Source organism: Ceratosolen solmsi, unplaced genomic scaffold, assembly GCF_000503995.2.
Source record: "Ceratosolen solmsi marchali unplaced genomic scaffold, CerSol_1.0 scaffold13, whole genome shotgun sequence".
Lineage (NCBI taxonomy): Eukaryota > Metazoa > Arthropoda > Insecta > Hymenoptera > Agaonidae > Ceratosolen > Ceratosolen solmsi.
In genome coordinates, this window is record NW_011948418.1 from 10,245,086 (window position 1) to 10,269,311 (window position 24,226).

The window sequence follows — 24,226 nt, forward strand, 5'->3', positions numbered from 1 at the left end:
TCACATACTTGCTCGAGACGTTGGAGAGTTGCTCGACTTTCGCTCGTTGATCCGCCCGCGAAATTGTGAGCCAGACTCGAATTTTGGACATATTTGTAAGGGTGCAAGTTTAAAATTAAACCGTCAATGAATCCATTAAAACTTCGTGTGCTCGTCTTCTTACCCATACATTTTTACCCCCACTCCCGCCCACCACCGACAACTTTAATAATCTTCTCACTCGATTATGGCCTATATTTATTGTTATGACGGCACCAATATACGATAATATTCATTTTCATCATTGGTTCGTTTTAGCTAAAGTCCTCAAATTTGTCGAATCATAAAATTCAGTGATGACCCGAGTCGTCATGACGCGTTATCCAAACGAATAATGCAGAATATATAGGTTTGCCTAAAAATATAATTATTGTAATATAAAATTTTAAGTAGTTAAAAGAAATTTATCGGCCCACTTATATTATTAAAGCGATAATATAATAATGCCATTGTGTTGTAAATACAACGCACGCGGTTGTTTAGAATTTCAAACGAACATTTCGATACTAAGAAAAAAATCCAATACTTGTGTACTGTAGAATTATTGTGATATACGTGATGCAACTGTAATTTAAGTGACCAATAAAAACGATAAGTTATTTATCTATGCAAATATATATCAAATAACGGAATATTATTTTAATTGAAATTATTTATTGATAAGAAATCATTGTGCAATTATAAGTATAACATTATAGCGTAATCGGCTATGTTCCCTCGAATTATTGTAAATTAATTTAGGTAGGATAATAATAATTTTTTACTTACACTAGAAATTAATATTATTAATCGTTTATTATATCGTATAATATAACGATTAAACGTCGAGAATTTGAATTTTTGAACAATTATAATAAAATATTATTATTACTAGCTTTAATTTTAATACTTTTCAACTTGTACAAACAAGAGTGTAATTCGCTAACGCATACAGGAAAATTCACGCAAACACGCCCACAGTACATACACATACTAAAGTAATACTTTGCAACATTTATTTATGAATAAATATTAAATTAAGTATGTTTAAATAAAGTACAGTTTTGGAAAAGTAGAATTTCCCAGTTGAAATTTATATGGTAACAGTTTTACGTCTACATCCATCGCATATACACTTTACATATGCAATATGCACATTCGTTTATTGAAGTATAATTTTTTAATACACACTCGGATTTACATACAATCGAGAATTGTAAATTGTTTTATAAGATAATGTGTTAAAATTTATACGTGTTCGTGAAAACCATATGCATCCCTATTCCTAATGGAATTGACGATAATGACTTTAAATTAATCCTCCTTTCACTTTAGAAAATTCATTAAAATACAAATATAGGAGAACAATATTGTTTGCTTTGAAAAATTCAAGTCATATGAAAATAAAAGTTCTTGGGTATTTAGTCAATTGTTCTGCCTATATAATGTAACGTGAATAATTTTTAACAAAATTATACATTTTTCGATGTAAAATCTCGTTTGAAAATAATATATATTAATTATTTCGTAATCAGCGGTACTGGATAATGAGTGTTAATGCATTTTCTTATTAAAAGATTATTTCTATATTTATATGTGATGGTTTAAAAAGTTTTGAAACAACTGATGTATTATTATTATACGCTGATTAGTAACAATGATTCTTCATAATGCAGTTTTTTCTTTTATCTTTAAAATTCACTGATCGATAAATACAATATTTTAAGATGAGTGAAAATAATTGAATATAATTAATACTCGATAACTTTGCAATAATAATTTGGAATCTCTATTAAAAATTGAAAATATTCTGCAAGTATTTCGTCAATTTGCTAATATAACGAAAGAAATCCATCGAATCGGCTTAGCAATACAAATTCCTCCTAAAACAATGAAATATCACGAGTCAACCATTTTGACACATCTCTTCTTTTTCAGTATTATAGGGCGCGTCTGTGCATTTTATTCCCTCGTTATTTATTTTTTATTTTCTTTTTTTTTTGTTGTTGTTGTTTTTTTGGTTGTTGTTTTGGTTTTGTTGGAAAAAGGAAGGAAAAAGGAAGGAAAAAGGAAGGAAAAAGGAAGGAAAAAGAAAAATGTACACGCGCGACCTATCATCAGACAAAATCCAGCGAGGAGCGATTTTAAAGTTCATCTCGCAAAAAAAAAAAAAATCTCACAACTATATTCGCGTTATCCCAATCCCACGAAATTGTTTTGCAATTTTATGTAACACGACAATGTTAACGGATATTATTCGATTGGACGAAATGAGCATGTGAGATTATGTGAAAAAAAAGCTGGAGAACGTCGATGTGGCCGTCGTTGAAATTGAATCAAAGAGTTAAAATCGTTAGGCATTTGTCGCGAAGGTGGGATGAGGAGGATCCGATATGCCAACGGTCACTGTCACTGACACTCGGCTGCAATTAGGAATGAAAGGTTTCAGGAGAATTACAAGGCATAATTTTTTTCTTTTTTCGTGAACTTTTTCACTTCTCTATCATTTTACGTTAGAACTTTAAAGATCGTTGCGGATTTAATATGAGTATGCTGTACTGTTAACTAATATAATTGCTTTCAAGCCATAATAATTCTGCTAGTTAATTAATTATTATGTTTTAGATGCTAAAATAATAAATTGAAGTCCTAGGGTAAAAGTAAAAAAACAATAGTTAATTAAATTTTTTCATTCATTTTATAAATGTATATTTTATTTATTTTATTCAATGTATATTCGATAAAATATTCGGTTTGGTAAATTAATAATATAGCTCTGTTAAATATTAAGATATTAAATTGCTTTAGAGTATTCATGAATCAACAGCAATGACGTGCTTTATGTACTTCAAATATCTGCAATTTATTATTCGAATACAATTGCATGTTTAATTGTAATAATATTACTTCGCCTAAAGCCTCGCGTGATCTTAAAAATCTTATACAAAAAAAAAAAAATATCTTGTTCATCCAATGTATATTCCATTTCATTTTATTTCATTTCAACTTAACTGTTAGTGGAAACATTTCAATAAAATAATTTTAATATACAGAAGTAATTACTTTCATATCTATTATTAAAATTAATTTTAATACATCTTTGTATAATTTTTAGGCATGAAACTCATTAGGTATAATAACGGAATATAAAATCATTATTTCTATGTCTCAAATAAATACAGTTAACAATAATTTTTTTCACAATGCAGTACTACAATTTTCAATATGCTATCGTACAATCTTCAAATAATAATTTAACGACTATTTGATTTCACCTAATCACTAGCTTGAATTTAATTAGGAAATTATTGTACATATGGTATTATATTGGTAAATTATGAATTAAATGCATTTTAAAATCATGATAATTTTATCGTTGGTCTTGGCAAAGTTGTTTTTCCAATTTTGCGATAAGGCACTAAAGTAACTTCATAATTTGAAAGTTCGAAGACAGAAAAGAAAAGGAGCTAAAGATGAAGGGGAGAAAAGCAGATAAACGAAAAATCCAACGCCTTAGAAAGAAACAAAAGTTCTTTATTAAGAAATGAAATAAAAAGCATCACCCCAAGAAGATTAACATTATTTACTGTATATATATATATATATATAAGACAGTCTACATATTTCTACCTAAGTAAGAAGGCGATTTCCCTTGTCATCCGGTTCTATCCCTTTTAAAAGTGTAATTATACAGTAAAAGTGAAATTCTAGTACTTCAACTTGCAATATTATAGCTCGTGCGACAGTATGAACTACCAACAAATCTCGTAGTGTAGGAACTAACAAAAGCTTAATACGATTCAATTTATTTTATTTTAATTCCATTTACTGCTTAAATGTAAAATATATAGATGTATAAGAAATAAATGAATAAATGCCATTTGAATTACTCAAATGCAATATGTACATTACATTTTTTGAAATTAATGTATAAACTCTTATTTTATCAAATAAATATATATTAGCACACATACGCACGCACGTACAGGTACAAAATCTCGCGCACACACACACACACACACGCGCGCGCGCGCGCGCGCGCGAACACACGAACACACGAACACATAGCTTTATATCTAATATCTTTATAAAGTTAAATGTTAAATAATAATGAAAATATTATTTTAATCGTTATTGCATTATCGTAATGTATAATTTAATGTTTGAATGACAATTATAACGCAAATTTATTAGCTAAATTACGCAGTATCGTAAAAATATACTATTTGAAAATCGAAATGCACATATTAATCATTATTTAAATAAAACTATCTTCTTAATTTTCTCAAAATTGTCAATATAGCTTGGAAGATGTTTTATTGTAATTATCAAAGCGAATACAGAAAAACTAATATAATTATTTGAACTTATTTTATAAATAGAGGCTATTTCATCATGGTGAGATTGAAAAATTGCATTCTTGTAGGAAAGAAATCTAGCATTCATCAAATATTTTAATTTTCATAGATTCTTCATTATCTACAACTCTTTGGAATATATCTTAATTAAATTTTACCGGAAACCTGAGCGAAGAATTTTCTATACGTGCGCGTACAAGTTATATGAACGCGCAAGCGAAGTAAAAACATTTAAAGCATAATTCACTTACTAAAGCTAATGTTGGCATATATAATTTGCAACTTTTCGAAGAGAAAAACATTTAGTCCAATTAATTTTTGTTTGTTTGTTTTTTTTGTTGTTGTTGTATCTTTTCCTTTTTTTCTTATCCAAAGAGTTAAAAACTTTAACAATTTTCAAGAAACTAAATTTAGATGCATCATACTTAATTTAGTCGAATGCAATTACAAGCTCAGTGTTCCATAATTATTTAACCATCCATCAACTTTCTCACTTACAGATCTCATACTTCCTCGGCCAAATTAAAAGTGACAAGAAAACACATAATAAATAGCTCCCGGGGAGATACATCATTCAGCTGTATAATGCGCTGTATCAAACGCACGTTACCATTCATCTGATTATCTCGCTATCATAAATGTGCATTTTTTCGGGGCTTTTGGTGCGCGGGGAAGACGTGCCAAGGGGTAATGGGGCTGAGGCGCGTTATTGCGAGAGCGCGCGGCGATGAAAAATGGCGCGCGCCGCCTCGCCGCTCTCGTCGTCGAGACGAATAATCGTGTGCCGTCTTAATCAAGAAATTTCGGCGTCACGTGACGCCCAGCGAGCACCATTTTGAGGGTGAATTACGGTCTTTGCGGATCGTAGCCTCGTTAAGGGGTTGCCGGCGTCGGTTGCGCGCGATTTGCTGATAGAGGTTAGCAGCGGCACTGGCGGTGGTGGTGACGGTGGCGGTGGCGGTGGCGGTGGCGTTGGCGGTGGCGGTGACGGTGGCGGTGGCGGTGGCGGTGACGGTGACTGTGACGGTGACGTTGGCAGAGGCGATGAAGACGGCGGTAGGGTGAGGGGGGGGGGAGTATCATGCCTCGTAGCTTGCGAAAAAAATGGAATGAAAAGAAGAGGGAGGAGGAGATCTCGAAGAGGAGTAAATTAAACGATATATTTTAGAATAACGAAAAATCTTGAAATTCAGGCTCTAGAATCATAAGAATCTATACAAGATAATATAATATATATAATCTATATAAGAATCTAAAGGATATCTCGAGACGTTTTTACTTTTCTGTCCTTCTCATTATTTATAAAAAGCAACTAATTGAATATGTAAATTTTACGAATTCCTATTGCTATTTATACGATATTGAAAAATGCAGATTCATTTTTCGGACATAAAGTAAGTTGGAAAATATTATATTTGCTTATAAATAGTATTGAAATAATAATAATTTAGTTAATAATAAAAATTAATTATAGTTAATTTAGTTATTAATAATAATTAATTATATGCCCAAAATGTGGCCTTAGTAGATCTTAAAATAAAAAGTTAATTTTCTTAAAGCAAATTAAAGAGATGGAAAATTAAGTGATTTTTATAAAGAAAACTGAATTTTCTTCTTCTAATATCATTGAACGTGTTCTTTTAACTGATGAGGGTTGAGCGTTCGAGACCGTTCACTTTTCCCCCCAAAGTGCGCACATGCGCATGTTTGTTCCGGGCTGAATTTAATTACCCGAGCCATTTTTTCTTGCAATCCCTCCTCGTCGTTCAAGCTGCAACGAATGACTTCATTCGGTAATAAAAGTCGCAACGATAACGACCGAAGTCACATTGTGGCGAACTTTGGACGCTTTTCATGCCTTTCTCTGCTTTTTCTCGCTCATATTCTATCTTTAATTTATGTAAACTATTTATAAAATAGGTTATGCAAAATTTATGAAATATATACGTCATTACGATATAACCTAAACACTTTCATGTTTACATAAACAATAATAATACAATAACATAATAATATATACAACATTGGCTACGTATGACATCCAAGTGTCATAATTCTACTTTATCATGCTAAAATCTTTCATAAATTAATATATAAAATTTATAATAATTTATAATAAGGACCAATTCTTCTTGAATTATTGCAATCGATTTAAAATTTAGACCAGGAGTATTGCATAACTTCAATATGAATTCTTAAGAGGTTTATTAAAATCTCGTAACGTATTCAGCATTTAAGTAATTAATATTTCCTACGGTAATATTAAAAAATAAATTAAATTAAGACATTGAGTTGTTCGTAACAAAGTTATTGAAATTGGTTAGTGTATATTATGTATGAATGTAAGAATATTATCCCGAAGAAGTAAATTAAAATTTAATGTTTAGATTATTAATGATATTACACTAATGCTGCTGACAGTATATTTCGAATGTGACATTTTATGACTACGGACTTGCTAGTGGAATATTCTTCATATGCTATAATTTAAGAAATGCAAAAGTATTTCTTAAAAATTAAAGAACATTCGGAGCAATTATATATGATTAGCTGTGATAACGAAATGCTATTTATTTCCGACCTGTTTTATCCTTAATGTTTCAATATCCAGAATAAAATGTTGATGAGAAATGAATAATTTAGCTTCCTTTATCTTAATTTCCTCTGAATAATTAATACCAATTTAGCGCATATTTGTTCAAATTACATACAAAATCCACTTAATTGTTTTGTCGTGATAAATTTTAAGAAAAAAATCACCTCGACTGTAATTGTGGATCAATAAATAATAACATTTTTTAATTAATAAATATATAAAGATTTCTTTACTTATACTTTATAGTTTCTTACTATTGGTATACATTTTATTTATATTTTTATTATATAAATTATGTTGATCTACATAAAAAAATGTTATGCATTGAGACAAAGATAGCAATAACCGATGTGACACCATCAATTCTATATCGTACGAAGTTTCTCATTTAATTCAATATTCAATATATGAAAATTTATTTTTTTGCCAAATAATTGATAAATAATATTGAATTTGTAAGCTAATCGAAACATGCATAGATATAAAATGTTTGTGGGAATTTACATCTATTATAGAAAATTATTTAGCATATTTTGCAATTCAAAGTCGAATTTTAATTCTCGCCTTTTCCTCGATAATTCCATTAGATCGAAACTTCATCGCGTAACACTCTAGATGACAAAAATATGAGCAAATATTAAGACTGAATATATATATATATATATATATATATGTATTAAACATATATTCAACGCGTATACAATATTGAGCGAAACTATAGTTAACGTGAAAATAGTCGGAATTTCATAGCGATGAAAAAAAAAAAAAAAAAAATGCATACTTATTGGGTGCGAACTCGCGAAAAGGACTCTCATATTGATTTCATTTTAAAAGTGAACTAATCGGCCGCTTATCACCCTCTTTTTCATTCAAGCGGCTATCATCGATTCCCTTTTCAGTGAAAAAAGTCTTGCCTCCCATATATCTTTATGCGTGTGCGCGGGTTGCGCGTGCACGTGTATAAAACGTCCATTATCTCTATATATGTAAGAATGGATAATATAAGAAATAAATATCGAACGAAAAATATTATCAAAAATAATTAAAAAAAAAAAAAAAAAAAAAACAATAGTAATAAGAATAATAGATGGTAGTCAAATAAGAAATAAAAATATTATAAATTCATTAAAATGTAACGCATTTAGTCCATAGTTATCCTTTATTTTTTAATAATTTTATAATAGCGTATTGCATAATAGGTTAGAAATAGAGGGAATGTATCAAAACTTTGATGATCACGTGTCCATAGTGAAAAATTTATTACTTAACCGACTGCTAAAAGCATTAGTTTAATCTCACTTAATTTCACGCTGCGGTACAAAAATAAAATTTATAACTTTTAAAAGCAGACGGGAAATCTATGTAGATAGATTAGGCAAGTAAAGAGGTTGAGGGAGAAAGCGTTGTGATCCACGGAGCTACTATTCGTTCCCGACTACATAGGTCAAGTACCCTCAGGTCCTCCGGACGTTCGGAATCATTCTCGCTCACTCCTCGGACGATCTATCGACGTAAATATTGATCGAGGGAAGAACCATAGGTAGAGGCACGCGACGAAATAAGGCCGTCCACATGCCACCACCAAGGAGTTATGACGTGAGGTGGGAATGATGATAAGGGCTTCCGAAAAATATACTCGAGTTTCCATTTACATATCGAAATTCCCGCACCCTCTCCCTCACTCTCCCTCTCTCTATCTCTTTGTATCCCGGTATTTCTCTCGCCCATGCTGAGCATGGCCGAGCCGTTAGCTCACACGTGCAGTGCGATTGAAAGTTTTTTCGCCTCTCTTCGCTGCCAGTCCACATGACGTATATTTTTATATGGCTGAAACATGGAGGTGCCGTGCCTTTCTTCCCCCCCCCCCCCCCCCCCCCCCCACATCCCCCTCTCTCTATTTTCTTCATTGCAGTTCGATTTTAGAATCTGACTGTTAGTGTATTGCTTATTTTGACTTCGTTAAACTTCGTAAAGAATTTTATTGCACAAGAATTTCGAATCAGTATTTCTGTAATGTTAACTTTATATTATCATTTTATATTGCTGTATATTTACTTTATTGTTCTACATTAAAAATTCACTTTCCATCAAAATTTTATACAATTATACAATTCATTACTGTACGCAATAAATAACGGAGGAATTTTTAATTTACATTAAATTAAGTTATTTTAACGATTAAGCTTCTTTATAATTATTTTAAAAATAGTTCAAATTTACGACAACAACAAATAATAGTTTGAAAGAATATTATAAAGTTATAAAATATTTTACTAAATTTTCCCGTTAAATAATGAAAATCACGTGCTCCAGAAAGCCCATCTGGTATTCAAAGAATGCATCTTCACAATTACGAAAAATTATATTTATGCCAATTTATGATTTTATTTCTTCTATTTTAATTTCAAAATCTCAATGCATATTATGTATGAAAACACCCTTGATTAAATACATTAACATGCGGTAATGTAAAAATTATTGTAAAGTACATTTATAACGCAATGAATATGTTATAGAAGGTGAAATGTCTTATAATTTCTTAAAAATTTCTTATACTATATTCTTCACGTTGTTCTGGCACGAACTTATAAATAGTTAATATTATTTTGTTTATTCGTTATTTATTATATATTAGATATTTCTATATTTTTACTTTCATGTTAGTTATTTTATGAATCATTCAGAAATAAAGCTAACAATTAGTGATTTTCATATATTTTTGCTTCCGAAGCCTTCTACCGAATATACACGAAATATATTCATTATTGACGTACCGAGGGAAAAGTATTTATAATCATTTTATTTATAATTATAGGCCTTTGTTAATGCCACATTATAATCAAGCTACTATATAATATTTCAATTAGTGAACGTCGTAGAGACAAATGCTATATTTTCATCATTTATCAACTTTTAAATGAATATTTGCATAAAATAAATCTTATTATGAACGTAGGAATAAAATAGGGTTGATAGTTGAAATTCTACTTCATCATGAATTAAATTATATATTTTTAATGTCAATTTTGTCTATGTATTTAAACTTATACTGAAAATGTCCTTATCTTTTAGAATGCACATTTCCATCTCGATGGGAAGGCACATGGTTTCAAAGTGGAGTTCGCCAATCGATAGTCATATCGAAAAACATCCTCTCCAGCAAGGGAAACTGCCTCCACAATGAGGGCGATAAGTTTCTTCTAGTAGACGAGTAAGTAAAGTTTCCAATCGTTTTTTCTTCAAATATTTATCAGTAAATAGGATTACTTCAAATAATCCATATAGTGCCCGCAGTAAGCTGGAAGTAAAAATTAACTTTCGGATTCAAAATAGCTCTTCCGTTGATATCAATGAGCACTCCTAAATTCTGAAAATAACTTCATCAATGTTTTTATTTAGTCACCTATTATTAATGGAAGAAATTATTTTGTGATGGATTAAAAATTTAATCGCTCTCTTTTTCATGTCTGAGCGATATGATTATTTAAATATATTTTGGAAAATGGAATAAAATAGTCCGGAAAAGTTTTAATGCACTTACAAAATCACTAATAAAATCTTTGTTTAATAAATTCTTCTAATGTAATTCGAACGAATAATTTAAGTTGTGTCGCTTTAAAAATAGATGACAATTAAATATTCCTTTCGCTCCAAAAACACTTAATAAGTATAAAATTATATTTCAATACAGCAATGCCAGAATCGTTAGGTTATTAATTTTTACAAAAATTTACAATATTTACTTTATTAAGAGATAGACAAAGGCTTTTTAATTACATCATGAATGTTATTGTTCAATCACTACATAATTTACATCTCAAGTGTTTTATTGCAAAAGGCTTTTAAAATCAATAAACGAATAATCGTTTATTCGTAGTATCGTATTAATATTTAATTTACTAAATGAATTATATTTGTCGAAGATATTGAACAAAAAAAAAAAAAATTTCTCTTTTACATAATGAGATAAAATATAAGTTAGACTTAGATAAAATAATTTATGCGAAAAATAATTTCTTGATAAATAATTTCCATTTTATTATTACCATTCAAAATTTTTGTAAAAAGTCATACATTTTTTTTATTAACAATTATTAAAGTCGATTAATTAATTGAAAAAAAGTGATAAAAAATTATGATTCCCAATTTTTTACTCATAGAGATATTAACTATTCAAGTGTCACCTAAAAACTATTTTTAAAAGAAGTGAAAAGATCTATGCTTCATATCGAGAGGGTTTTTCATCGACATATCATTTTCCCTATTTCACAAAAAATCAGAGAATAAATTTAAGTCTATTCCAAATATATAATATTTCTAAATTTAACTAACAATTATTGTAAATATATGAGAAAGTATATAAATTTCAATATTTACATATTTGTATTCTGATATTTCAATAAGCCTTTTTTAAAAGATGTTAATATTTCTGCTAATAATCGTATCATTTTAAATATTCATTATCTATAATATAGAGATAATGCAGTTTATTAAATTCTTTATTAAATAATTATAAAAATAAATATTAATTTTTTACTTGAATAGAAGATGGCCAACAATTATTTCTAATTTATCATACAATTACATGTTTAATCACTATGGTCACGAGTGATATTGTGGTAACAGCTGTCTGAATTCCATAAATAGATATACCAATAAACATTATTACGATTAAGAGAAACAATCCATTAAACAAAAATCTTCCAGAATGGATAAAAAAATAAAGTCCGATTGAATGATGATGAAAAAAAAAAAAAAAGGAATCCAAGTAGAAGCAGCTGCAGCTATCCAGACAGGATTGATCGGTAACGCAACGACGCGAGGAAATACTAATTATTTCCTCTGCCTCAATGCAAGCACGTTCGATGTTCTTCCTTTAACTTTGTGGGTTTCCTGTTCCATTTTGTTGCTGCTTTTACACGAAAGAAAAATGTATTTAGTGGTTCCTTGTATTCAGGTTGCTCCTTCCATTTTCACACGTTATCATCATTAGGAAAGTGATAAGAAAGATAATGAGCAAAATGTGAAGAATTGAAGTCCGTAAAAAAATAATGAAAAATATTTCAATAATTAGTATTTTAACATACGCTATAAGTATACATGAAAATAACTTGAATTCTATATGTGCCGTACGTGTTTATTGTTGCTATATGTATATTTCCCAGCGACTGACCAGACGCTGATTCATTCTACTTAGAAAACTCAAGAATCTTCTGTAGCTCTTTATTTTAAAATATTTTCAATATTACTTCTCTTTCAAGGATCACAAATATCTATGGCATTTAACTGAAATTATAGGCAAATGATATAAATTCAAACGCATCATGTTTAACTTATGTAAAATTTGAACTATTTTAATATTTCTATTTAATTTGGATAAATTATTAAAAAATATTTTCTAAAACTTATTTTCAAAAGTTAAAGCTAAAATTAAGGACAAATAAATAAATAAATATATATATATATATATATATATATTTAAATTCAATATAAATATATATCTCTCATAAATACGAAAAAAATCAAGAATTATGAATACTCGTGTATTCACTTATTTATATTTATAATTTTGTAGTTTTCGATTAATACTTGACCTTTCTTTATTAATAATTAATATTGCATTTGTAAAAAAAATTATATTTCTATAGAATATGGATATACAAGATGAATTGTAATGGATCTGTCAATGCAAGCATTTATTTATTAAATATAAATCTGATGATACGACATTGTAGTTAACAAATGAGATTGTCATAATTATGAAAGACTCTTCTTTATACAAAACTTTAATATAACTCATACAAATGTAAATTTTTTAATATGTATTAATATAGGTTATATTGTATTAATTTACGTTACATTATATACATTTACGTTTGTCAAAATTCAAAGTAATTAAATAAATACCAACAACAAAATACAATATTCTATATTTATGAAAGTACTGTGCAATAAGATAAACTAAAGTTGATTCACATTTTACCTCAGATATCATATTTTCGACATACATAACTTGAAATAAAATGCTTGTAATTTCATTTGAATTCCAAACTCGGTGTACGTTAATGTGAATAATTATTTCTTGATTGCAAGAACGACCGAAAATATTGCAGTCACAAACAGCTTATTGTAATCCACGTCTCTATCCATCTCACTCCTTCCCACTCTGTTTTGTACATATACATACACGTACACGCATAACCGGCGAATTTCATTATTCGTTGAGGGTCCTCGTTTTCAATGTATACGTAATTTATAGAAGAGGTGTAGTCGTGAAGAGGCAAAAACACAAAGAATGAGAGAGAATGAGAGAACGAGAGAAGGGAAATAGATCGCAAAATGTTCAACAAAGTCAATATAATGCTGTTGCAGATACTATTGCTCAGAGAAGTGTGTTTATCCGGTGTTAAACGTATATTCGTTTACGACTCGCGTGTATAACAAACTACGGATTATACATTTACATTGGCATAAGTATGTATGTAAATTCGGTATTTCATTTTCGACTAATTCAATAGAAGTACAAATATGTAAAAAACAAATGAATTTATAAGATAGTAGTGTAATATAATGTCAATAAAGCACCAATTACATTACAATTGTTATTTCAATTATTTTCTTTTGTGCTTTGTGAACTTTTGCATGAAATGAGCTAAATATTATTAATGCTACAATGGATATGTAAAATATAGAAAATATAAATTGCCATTTAAGAGAATCGTCCAGCTACATTAATTACAACAATTTCATAAGAGAAGAATTACATTTATAAAAATAATCAATAAAAACTGTTGATATTGTAATTCGTATCGTTTAAGGAGAAACTTTATTTCTACTTACTATGAATTCCTTAAAATAATCTAAATATACAATATACTATTAAAATACTTCTTTAGGGCTTTATTTTTTTATATTAGTGTCATTCTATTTAAAGCATCAACTAGTAGCATAATTTGCGATTCACACGATCTGAAAACCCTTAAAAATCATCATAAATCGCGCAAAAATGCTGAGCTGTTTTTAAAATTTCTTTTCTTTTTCCTTATGTTTAAGGAAATCTTGCTATCGCTGTGTTGTCATTCACGAGAAACACTCGAACGTCCTGCAGTACAAAGAAAGTAAGTACAACTAATCTATCTAAAAAATCTCTATCTAATCTATCTAAAAAATCTATCACTATATAGTTATTCTATTAAAATTATTTTATAATATTTCATATGCTTGTCGAAACTATTGAAATATTTAATTAAACATTAAAAATTGTTTTTTTAAATTTTCACACTTTTTAAATTCATTTTTCTCATAAAATGTGGAAAATTGATACAAAAAAAAAAAAAAAAAAAGTTGTGAAAATGGAAATATAAAAATTCTTTTATGGAAAATATATTTAATTAAAGCTCAAGTAGACCCAATTAATTTTGTTATTAACTTTTAATAAAATAATTGAATAATTATTATCATTTTACATTTTTAATTTAACTATTTAACTATTGACTATTAGCTTAAATATTAATTATGTTGCCGTAAATGGAAAAATAAAAATATTACCTCATTGAGAATATCATTGTCTCCGCTTATTGAATTTAATATAATAATTATTACTATAAAGAACTATTACTTTTACATTTGACTAGTCAATTTGGACTCGAATGCTTTGGAGCTTATAATTTATAATTTATATGCTCAACAATTAATTATATAACAGTATTTATTCAAATGTAATATAACTGTGTAGTAAATTTATCTGATTTTATTCACCTGATTTATTATTCTTTATTTGATTCTAGGAATAAATTAAATTGCATTATATTTATATATTTTTTCATTTTTTTTTTTTTACTTCATAATAACAATACAAGGTATTCTATCAAGGTATTTAAATATAGAGCTTGAATCTTTTTAAAATTATAAAAATTAATTTCGATGAATAATATAAGCTAAATGTAAGTAACGCAGAGTATCAACCATTCCCATATAAATTTAATACACGTTAAAATTTATGCATATTATTTATTAAAAAGGATATAATGGAACTTGAATTGTCGACTTTACGTATCTAAAATAAATTTCGGCCATATATTATTGGTAAAAGTGCAGAATGGGTTGAGTTAAATTTTATAAGAACTAGCATGCATTTTAAAAATGAAAATTCATGAAGTTATTCACTTTGGCCCACTGCCTTAATTAGGAGCAGATCGTTAATTAAAAGCTCAGCTCTCATCGTAAGCGGGAAAGCTTTTGACGGATCGAACATCTATGCTTGTTCGTTTTCGGCATGTGGGCGTAATTATTTTAGCGAGCAAAGTTAACGACCTCGTTGACCAAGACATCATTCAGTAAAAAGTTTTTGACTTTGTAATAAGGGCAATTTTCTAGAATATTAATAAATCAGAATTTAATATTATGACGTAGAAGAGTATTCCGCTTACTTTAGTCAAATTAAAAGATTGATGAATTTTGTGAAGAATTAACTAATGTAAGCAATAGAATTAATTCTATTCATTGATACAAAAATATTCTATTGGAACGATAAAATTAATTGAATTATCAAATTTTTATTCCATAAATTCACGTGAATTTCATTTCTAATTATTCTCAGACTAATGCATAGGATTAAGTTATTAAATAATAAAATGAAATTAGGTCAAAAGTTTGAGAAGTCGATATAGCATAATAAGCTTAATTAATTTTTATATTTTATACAGAAAATATTATTTATACAAATAATTAATCTTAATTTTCTATTAAACTTCGATTAAATTCAATCTGAATCGTATAAATTTTCTACATTTCAATATTAAATTTAATTTCAGACGTGATTATTTATGATTTTTCAATAAATACGTATATAAGTCCATTTATTCTCACAAGGAAATGAAATAAAATTCATAATGTTTAACTGTATTTATGCCGATAGTTTACAAACTTTATTTCATTCTAAATCGTACCTTAATTATTTAAAATGTTACAGTATTAATATAATGATTAAAACGAAAATTAAAGCTATTTATAATATTTACACACCTATAAGTAATATATATATTATATTCTATTATAGTCTATTATAATTAACGATTTTATCAAGTATATTTAACGAATAAAACGTAACAATAAATATTCTTCTATTCAGAGAAAGAAAGAATATGAAAAATTCAATTAATTATCGACAGAAAATAAAACTAAGATGACCTGATACATTATATTAGATCTATATAAATTAATATTCCATTATCTTATTAATATTTACTATCATAATAACTTGAAATACAAAAATAATATTATAATGAATAAAGAAAGTAACTCTTATATTGCGAAATTCGAAAGTTTGTATCATATTTTATGATCATAATTACGTTTACCTTTTCAAGTAAAGTGGAAATGTCTTAAGTATAATTACGAATCACTTTTAATGGAGAATTGCTTATGTAGTACGAGTATAAAAAAATTATTTACTTTTTAAAAGAAGGGGATACATAGATACATACACACACACGCACGCACGCATGCACGCACGCACGCACGCGCTCACATACAGAGAGAGATAGAGAGAGAGAGAGAGAGAGAGAGAGAGAGAGAGAGAGAGAGAGAGAGTAAGTAGCTACGTTCCAATAGAGAGAGAATTCAAAACTGCTAGGAGACATCGCAATGTATGCTGAACATGCTATCGAAGAAGAACACATAAACAAATAGAAGAGTATTAAAAAACAAAAGATAAACAGTAATAATTGAAGTATATAGAATGAGGAAGACTGGAAGCGGAAAGAAAGAAAGAATACCCTAAGAGAGCATTTCGAAGTATTGTAAAGCCATTTTGCACAGATAAAACCATTATTATACTGATTGTGTTTTAAAATGAACTTTTCAACGTAATGTTAGTTTACGTTACGTTAACCTCCCCTTCTCTCCACATCTTTCTTCCTATTATTTTTACCCTTTTGTTTTGCAAACTCTAGCGCGATATTCCGCTATTGGGCAAAACGCACGGAGCCACTTCTCCTCTCTCCCATACACTGGGGAACTCCTTTTTATTCATCGCGGAAATGGAATTTAAATGGTTATGCATTACCATTGTTTAATGGATTCAGGAAGAAAACGATAAACCTAGTATGCGAAAGACCATTTATCAGGCACGCGATACACGCGGTACACCTCGCGGCGCACGTTCCTCCAAATTCATAATTTTAATTTAAACATTTAATTTATAGGTCGCGATGACTTTGAATTTTGTAATTTTTGTACCTTGATGTCCTCTCTGCAAATTGAGCTTTGATTTTGTTGTTCAAACTCAAATGTGTTACAGCGCATGTCCTATTGGAATACCACAACTATTATTGCTTTGTAGCATCGAACATATCAAACTATTAATTGCTCATTTCTTTAGTTCTGATATTTTAATAACAAACAACTGTGTTTATAAATTATGAAAAGTCTTTTGATCCATACGGATATTTATTATTGATATTTTAGGTGCATTTTAGTGAGAATTCCTTGTAATTTCCCAATAGCTCAATTAGTATTTAAATTAATTAATAAATTATTAAATGGAGAAAATGTTTCATCTCGTTTGAAAAATAATTTTCTAATGTTTTCTTTTGTTCTTTTAATAAGCTTTGATTATAAGTAATTGTTAGATAAGCCGCTAATTTAAACTTATAAATAATTATTCTACTCTCCGAATTGCCAAATTATTCATAATTCTTGTTTGTAGAATTTCAATTATAAAAATCTTGAAAATTAAATATTATTATTATTCGATAAATATATAAAAAATAAATTGCCTTTGTAATGCTGCTTCTTTATACTTTTTGAATGCCATTTTACAAAGACGTTTATATTAATCATGTATCGTGCAAAATACCTAAATGTATTCATTATTTTATTAAGATAAATATTCATCAGTTGTAAATGTTTATATTTACATGGATAATGTATATTTAGTCGATATTTTAATACAAATATTAAATTACTACTTGATGTCGATTATCAATAATAATAATAATTATGCACTTTTGGCCTTTTAATTCAAATATAAAAATAAGTTTTTATTGTTACACATCCTAATTAATTTACAATAATTTGCAATAATTTTCAATAATTTTCAATAATTTTATAATCACAAAATATAAATCAAGAATTTCTTCTTGTTTTTTTTTTTTTTTTTTGAATAAAATAAACTCGGCGCGTTCAAACTAAATCACGATAATCGTCATATTGTTAAAACTATAGTTTATCACTTTACAATATGATGAATTTTAAATTTACGGTTGATAACTATTATTTTATTATTTTTTTATCTAAATTAAATCAATACTTAAAACATAAAGCAATGTAATTGCTCTATTATAACTCAATTTGATTCAGAATCAATATTCATTTTAACGCTAAAATAAGTGATGTGACGTTTTTATAAGATAATTACATTCTAATATTATAAATTTAATGACTATTAATTGTATTTATATTAGAATTTTATTCGAAATTGTGAACAATAATAATAAATTATCGTCATATTGGCGATTATCTGTGAAAGGGATAGTAAGAATAATCGCAATTCAAATTACCATTTGGTATGTTAAAAAGTTAGCTAAAGGAATGATAATACATGTTTATAGTAACTAGACTGAATTTTCAACAAAATTAATTAGTGTTTTTATTGACAAAAATTTTGAATTTAATTCTCCTTAAGCTATCAATACATTTTATTTGAAAATATGTGAATTAAGTTAACATCGGTAAATAAATGTACAAAATAAATTCCTTATTTTCTGGGAATACCATTTTATGAATCAAATAAATTATGAAGTTACTGATCAAGTAAACAATAAATAATTGAATTGCTATTATAGTTTACTCCTATTACAATTTTTTGAAGGAAATAAGGATATAAAGATTTCTATAATTTCATTTGAATCGATATTTAAACGTCATTTCTTTGATTATATTGTGGTAATTCTTCCTTGTCGCAATTGCCTCCAGCGATCATTCTCTTGTAGTCCCCACTCCCCCCTCCTCCTCCTACTCCTACCCCCGTCCTCCTCCTACTCCTCCCCCACCCCTCCCACACTGTCTCTCTCGCTTTGCTTTTATTTTTGCGAGTTATAGGATACTAAATGAAAGTCTTTTCTTTTTTTTTGTAAAATTTAGTAATTTCGTTCTATTTTATGAATTCAATTTTAAACTTTTTCATTATTATATAATTATTATTTGAGACATTTTTCTCATTGCATGTAAAAAAGTCCAATTTTACTGTACTTATTAGGTGTCTACAAGAATTGTTGGTCAACGATATAGCTTGAACCGAGCTTGATTCGGTTGTTGATGAATCTTACAAGACAAAATTTTAATACAAATTTTCCTCTTTGACAACTTCGTATATCGTACTGATACTTATTCTATTCGTAAAAGTTATGTCATTAAAAATTACTGACCACTTAAAAAAAAAAAAGTCAGTTTTGATCAGTAATGACTCTGTATGAAACGGACTTTTGTCACGTAAAGCTTGAAACTATGATAGAAGCAAATAATCGAGTTTCACCGGTGCATATACTACGTCGTTAGACAAATAGACTAAACTCTCGTTAATCCCCGAGATATCGGTGAAATGCTTGTCTCAACCGTTTGCGAATAATTCAGTATCCGCACTACGGCATAACATCTCCTTAGCTCGGTCCCTCATGGGAGCGGAAAACCGCTCGCCACGCCTAGTAAACCCCACCTACGACCGCCGACACAATGCGCGCAACAATCGAATAGCCCAAAGGTCTCGTTCATTCTGCTAAACCTTTCGGCCAATAGAAAGATGAAGCCTCGTGTACGCGGACTGCGAATTCGTCAGAATCACTCGGTACATTGTCAGCTAATGAGATGGAGGAAAATTGGATGCAAGCTCGCACACATAAAAGCCTTCCTCGCTAGTCGTAAATCGTAGGAGCGCCCTGAGTTCGCCAGAGGGAGATGAGAATGAGGGATGTTAAAGGCAAGAGCGAAGGGAAGTTTTCAATTAAGGTCCAAGCATAACTAAAATTTTAATGGGTATTTAAAAAAAAAAAATAAAAAATAAAAAATAAAAAAAAATTGACGTTTCTCTCTGGTCGTATGCTACTTTGTTGAGAACACTATAGTAAATATTTTTTAGTGGCTGTGGCTGTGCAAGAAAAAAATTTTTTTTTTCTATTAAAAGAATATGGCTATAAGGTTTTAACTACTCTGTTAAAGGAATATTATTAAATATATTATTAAGTATTTATAACGTTGCGCAATAAATATAAATTTGTCATTGATTATCTATATTGATCAATATTGATTTTTTTTTTTTTTTTTGCTTACATCATTACAACCATAATGCACATAATATTTGAATAACTTGCGTTAAAGCTATTGAAGAGACAGATGTATATTGATGGATTATAATAAATCATCGTTAAAATACCATATTTAAGTTATTCGTTTACTTAAATTATTTGCTTGCTTACGCTATATTCGAAAAAAACATACGTAATTCCGTGAGTTTTCTAAAAATTTCCCTTTGCGCGTTATGTAGCTGTTGCACAGTTTTGTGAACATATTAGTATTTACATTTACAGGCGTGAAAAGTAAAAATATTTATCTTGTAAGTAAATCTCAGAGCGTATAAAGATAAATAGAGAATAAGAAACATATCGTATCTGACAAATGATAGTAAAAAGTAAAAGATGTTAGAAATAAAGTAACTTTGAGAAATGTATTCCTATATTATACCTATTATATGTCATCATAGACTTATCAGCAAATTTGCTTTTTAGTTGTTGATAAGTAAACTTTATATCAATATAAACAACTCGATAATGTCAACTTCATCTAAATTCAAGCCAATTATTCCACGTCAATTGTAACAGCCGATATTTATATTTTTGATCATAAAAATCAAATAGCACTCTTTATGTTAGTTTTTCTAGTCTATATAGAGTACAAGTAATTTCTCTTAGATGCAAAATAAATCAAGGAGGTCAATGTAGCAATAAGCAGCAAGTCGATGAGTAGTGAAGAGCGGAACAAGAACGTCCAAGTCTGTTATTCGCCTCTATATCGTAAACCATACATTTTTCGATGATTTGTCAATGTCTTCCGACCCGTTTCTTTTAATTTTCTTTTTTACCGGCTTTTAATCTAGCCAACGTCATCTAGCGCGCATACATACGCACGCCCTCCTATCTGCAAACATGAATGTTGACAGGATGTGCAAGACGAGCGTAACCGCAGGATAGCTGCTCCATTACATTGCCTGTTAGATATTTGGGAGGAAAGAGAGCGAAGGTAAATGGAGAAGCTGCGGATTTCAAGAACATAACATTGCACTTTTCGGGAATTAATAATCGATGATCGTTGAATTTCACGTTTGACCAGAAATCGAGACTTTTTGATAAACGTAAGGAGTACGAGAATGGAAACGAGAAATATAAATATAATATAATAATATATAATTAATTAACTTTTATATTTTATGCAATATTTTTCTGAAAATAAAAGTATTATATTCATATTTAGAAGAAAAAATAAAATAAAATAAAATATAATGTTAAAAAAAAGCATTAAAAATTTTCTTGAAATCGTAATACATTTTTTAGAATTATTTGTAGAATGAGATTGAAATAAAGAAAAAATACGGAGAAGTAACTAACGGGTGAAATAAGAATATATTTCATTATTATTATTTAAAATTAAAATAAAAAATTGCTGTTAGTCATTAGAATTAATTTATTGTAAGAAATTTGTTATTTATGTTATTATCGATATATCCTGTTTAAACATTTGAAATATTAAATGACAAATAAGTACTAGTGGACATATTTAAAATATTTTCTATTATAATAAATTATCATTACAATGATTACAATTCGAGTGAATAAGAAAGAAGTACGTAAGATAAGAATGAATTCACTCCTATAAGCTGAAAAAACATGAATATTTATAAAAGCAGCTTGAATAATTAATAATATCCTATATATATATATATATATATATATATATATATATATATATATATATATTGAGGCAAATTTATTCAATCGTTAAAGTACAAGAGGCAACTTTTGTAATCAATTTAACAATTTATCTTACGCTTTATTTATTGTTACCATTTATAATAAATAAAGATCTCAACGTACGTAGTTAGAAAGTCTTAAAACATAATGAACATAAATATGTGTCACTGTTAATTAAGCACAAGATGAAATTCTATCGTTTCTATATAATGCATTTCAGCTATATTTATGGTATGTCTATTTTCTGGAAAATAATATAATTTTTATAACTATTGCAAAAGCAGTGCTGACACTGAAATTTTAATAAAAATGTCGGATGTTTTGAATATTACATTTGCGTGAATATAACGAAAGCACGTGCCTAAGAAATACGAAAAATTTAACTTTTATTCACATCAAAAAACTTGAATTATTATATGATAAATAATATACGTTAACGTATAAATGTCACTAAATAAAACTTTCGACATTCGCTTGAAAATAACAATTCCGGCACGGAGGTGATAAATGATTGGAGATAGCAAGATAATGCTAGAATAAACGGATAGTTTACCACAATGTATTCATTAGGCAAATGAGTTTGAAGAATTTTGAAAAAAAAGTTCCAAGAAAGTGATGGACTTAAAGAATTGGTGGTAGCTGGTGGGTGGCGGTGGGGCTGGGGGTGGGGGTGAAGGGAGAGTAGAGCTGGTTTCGTTCATTCTAGAAACGATGATTCACGCGTGATTAACGATGCAAAGTATCGAGTTTCTTAAATGATTAAAATCCTCTCTTTGCTCTCATTTTCTCTTGAAGTGATTTATGACTTTTATTATGGATAAAACATTATTGCAATTTTCGTACGACGCTTTTAATAATTTTTAACTATTTGATGAAAATATTTCTATGAATATACATGAGTATTATTGGGTTTGCGGTGTAGCTCTGATTTATGTTTAAAAGATTTATTTTCATTTTTATGCTGTCTACGAATACGCCTCTTATATCGTACAAAATAATGGCTTTATTAATGTTCGCGAAAGCGTATTTCTATTGCCCGTTTCGCAATAGTTTATGAAACACTATATAAAAGTCATTATAAAGAATGAAATTAAAAATGCGTCGGTTCAATTTATTGATTATACATTAGAATAATGTTAAATTGAATTGATTATAAGAATAAATGCTGAGCGCCCTTTATGGTCGTAATATTCGAATGAAGATTCAGGTTCGAATTCCAACTGCTCTTGCTTACGTACGGCATTTTAAAATACTATTCTAATTATATTATTATAGAAATAAGCTTCTTGTATTATCAGATGAATTTGGATTGCTTATACTGTCGGATCTAATGTATAATCAATCGAAAAGAAGCTTATTTTAATGGCATCATATTCTGTATCCCGTCCATAAAAAAAAAAAAAAATATTAACTTGCAGTACATAATGAGAGCGGGAAGGGGGGGGGAGTAGGAGGAGGAATGTTGGATATTGAACGTCAATGAATGTAAATAAACTACTTATAGAGTAACACCGCTCTGGAATATAAATTTCCATAATAATATCTATAAAAATTTCATTCCAGCTTATTGTCAAAGGCGAGATAGCTTATCGTCATTGTGCTCTTACATAACCGGGGATGCGTTGCTGTTCTCCATGTTCCGCGAGGAAGCGACCTCGGTTCCTTGTCCCTTCCATGGACCCATGACATTCACGTATAATCGAGGCCACGGTAGGTGCTCGAGTCCACAGAGCAACGTAGACACTTGCACGGACGAGAGCCGATTGTTGTTCAGGTATCAGGCTTGTCCCGATGTGCCAGGATCCGAAAGCACAGGTGAATTTCATTTTTTCTCTACTCCTATACAGTCCTTTTACATTTGAATCGTATAAGAAAATCTTTAAATAGTTAATAAAATTAGCCTAAATTATTATTATTATTACATATTTTATACCGAAGTATTACAGATTTTGGTGATTAATGTATTGAAAAGCTAATAATCGTGCGATACGTCTAATTTTCACAAAAGTAGGTAAAATAATTGGTCGTGTATTATGGGGAGAGAAGAAAAAAAAATTACAACTTGACAGACAATGAAAAATGTAATTGTACAGTTCATCTTTGTGCTACAATCTGTAAGTTGCATTATGAAATTGAATATTTTTTCTCATTTAATGTAAAAAGAGAGAAACTCTGGAAAACTGAATAAGCATACAGAATAAAAAAAAAATATATATATATATATATATATATAT

General features: G+C 28.6%; 1 protein-coding gene across 1 annotated transcript in view; it reads left to right on the top strand.

Moving 5' to 3' along the window:
- LOC105360309 (uncharacterized) overlaps positions 1–24,226 on the top strand; it is a 186,574-nt gene that overhangs the window by 72,871 nt on the left and 89,477 nt on the right. Inside the window, exons 2-4 of the mRNA XM_011497187.1 lie at positions 10,045–10,183; positions 14,026–14,090; positions 23,556–23,807. Coding sequence (XP_011495489.1) covers positions 10,045–10,183; positions 14,026–14,090; positions 23,556–23,807 — 456 coding nt within the window. The remainder of the gene's footprint in view (positions 1–10,044; positions 10,184–14,025; positions 14,091–23,555; positions 23,808–24,226) is intronic.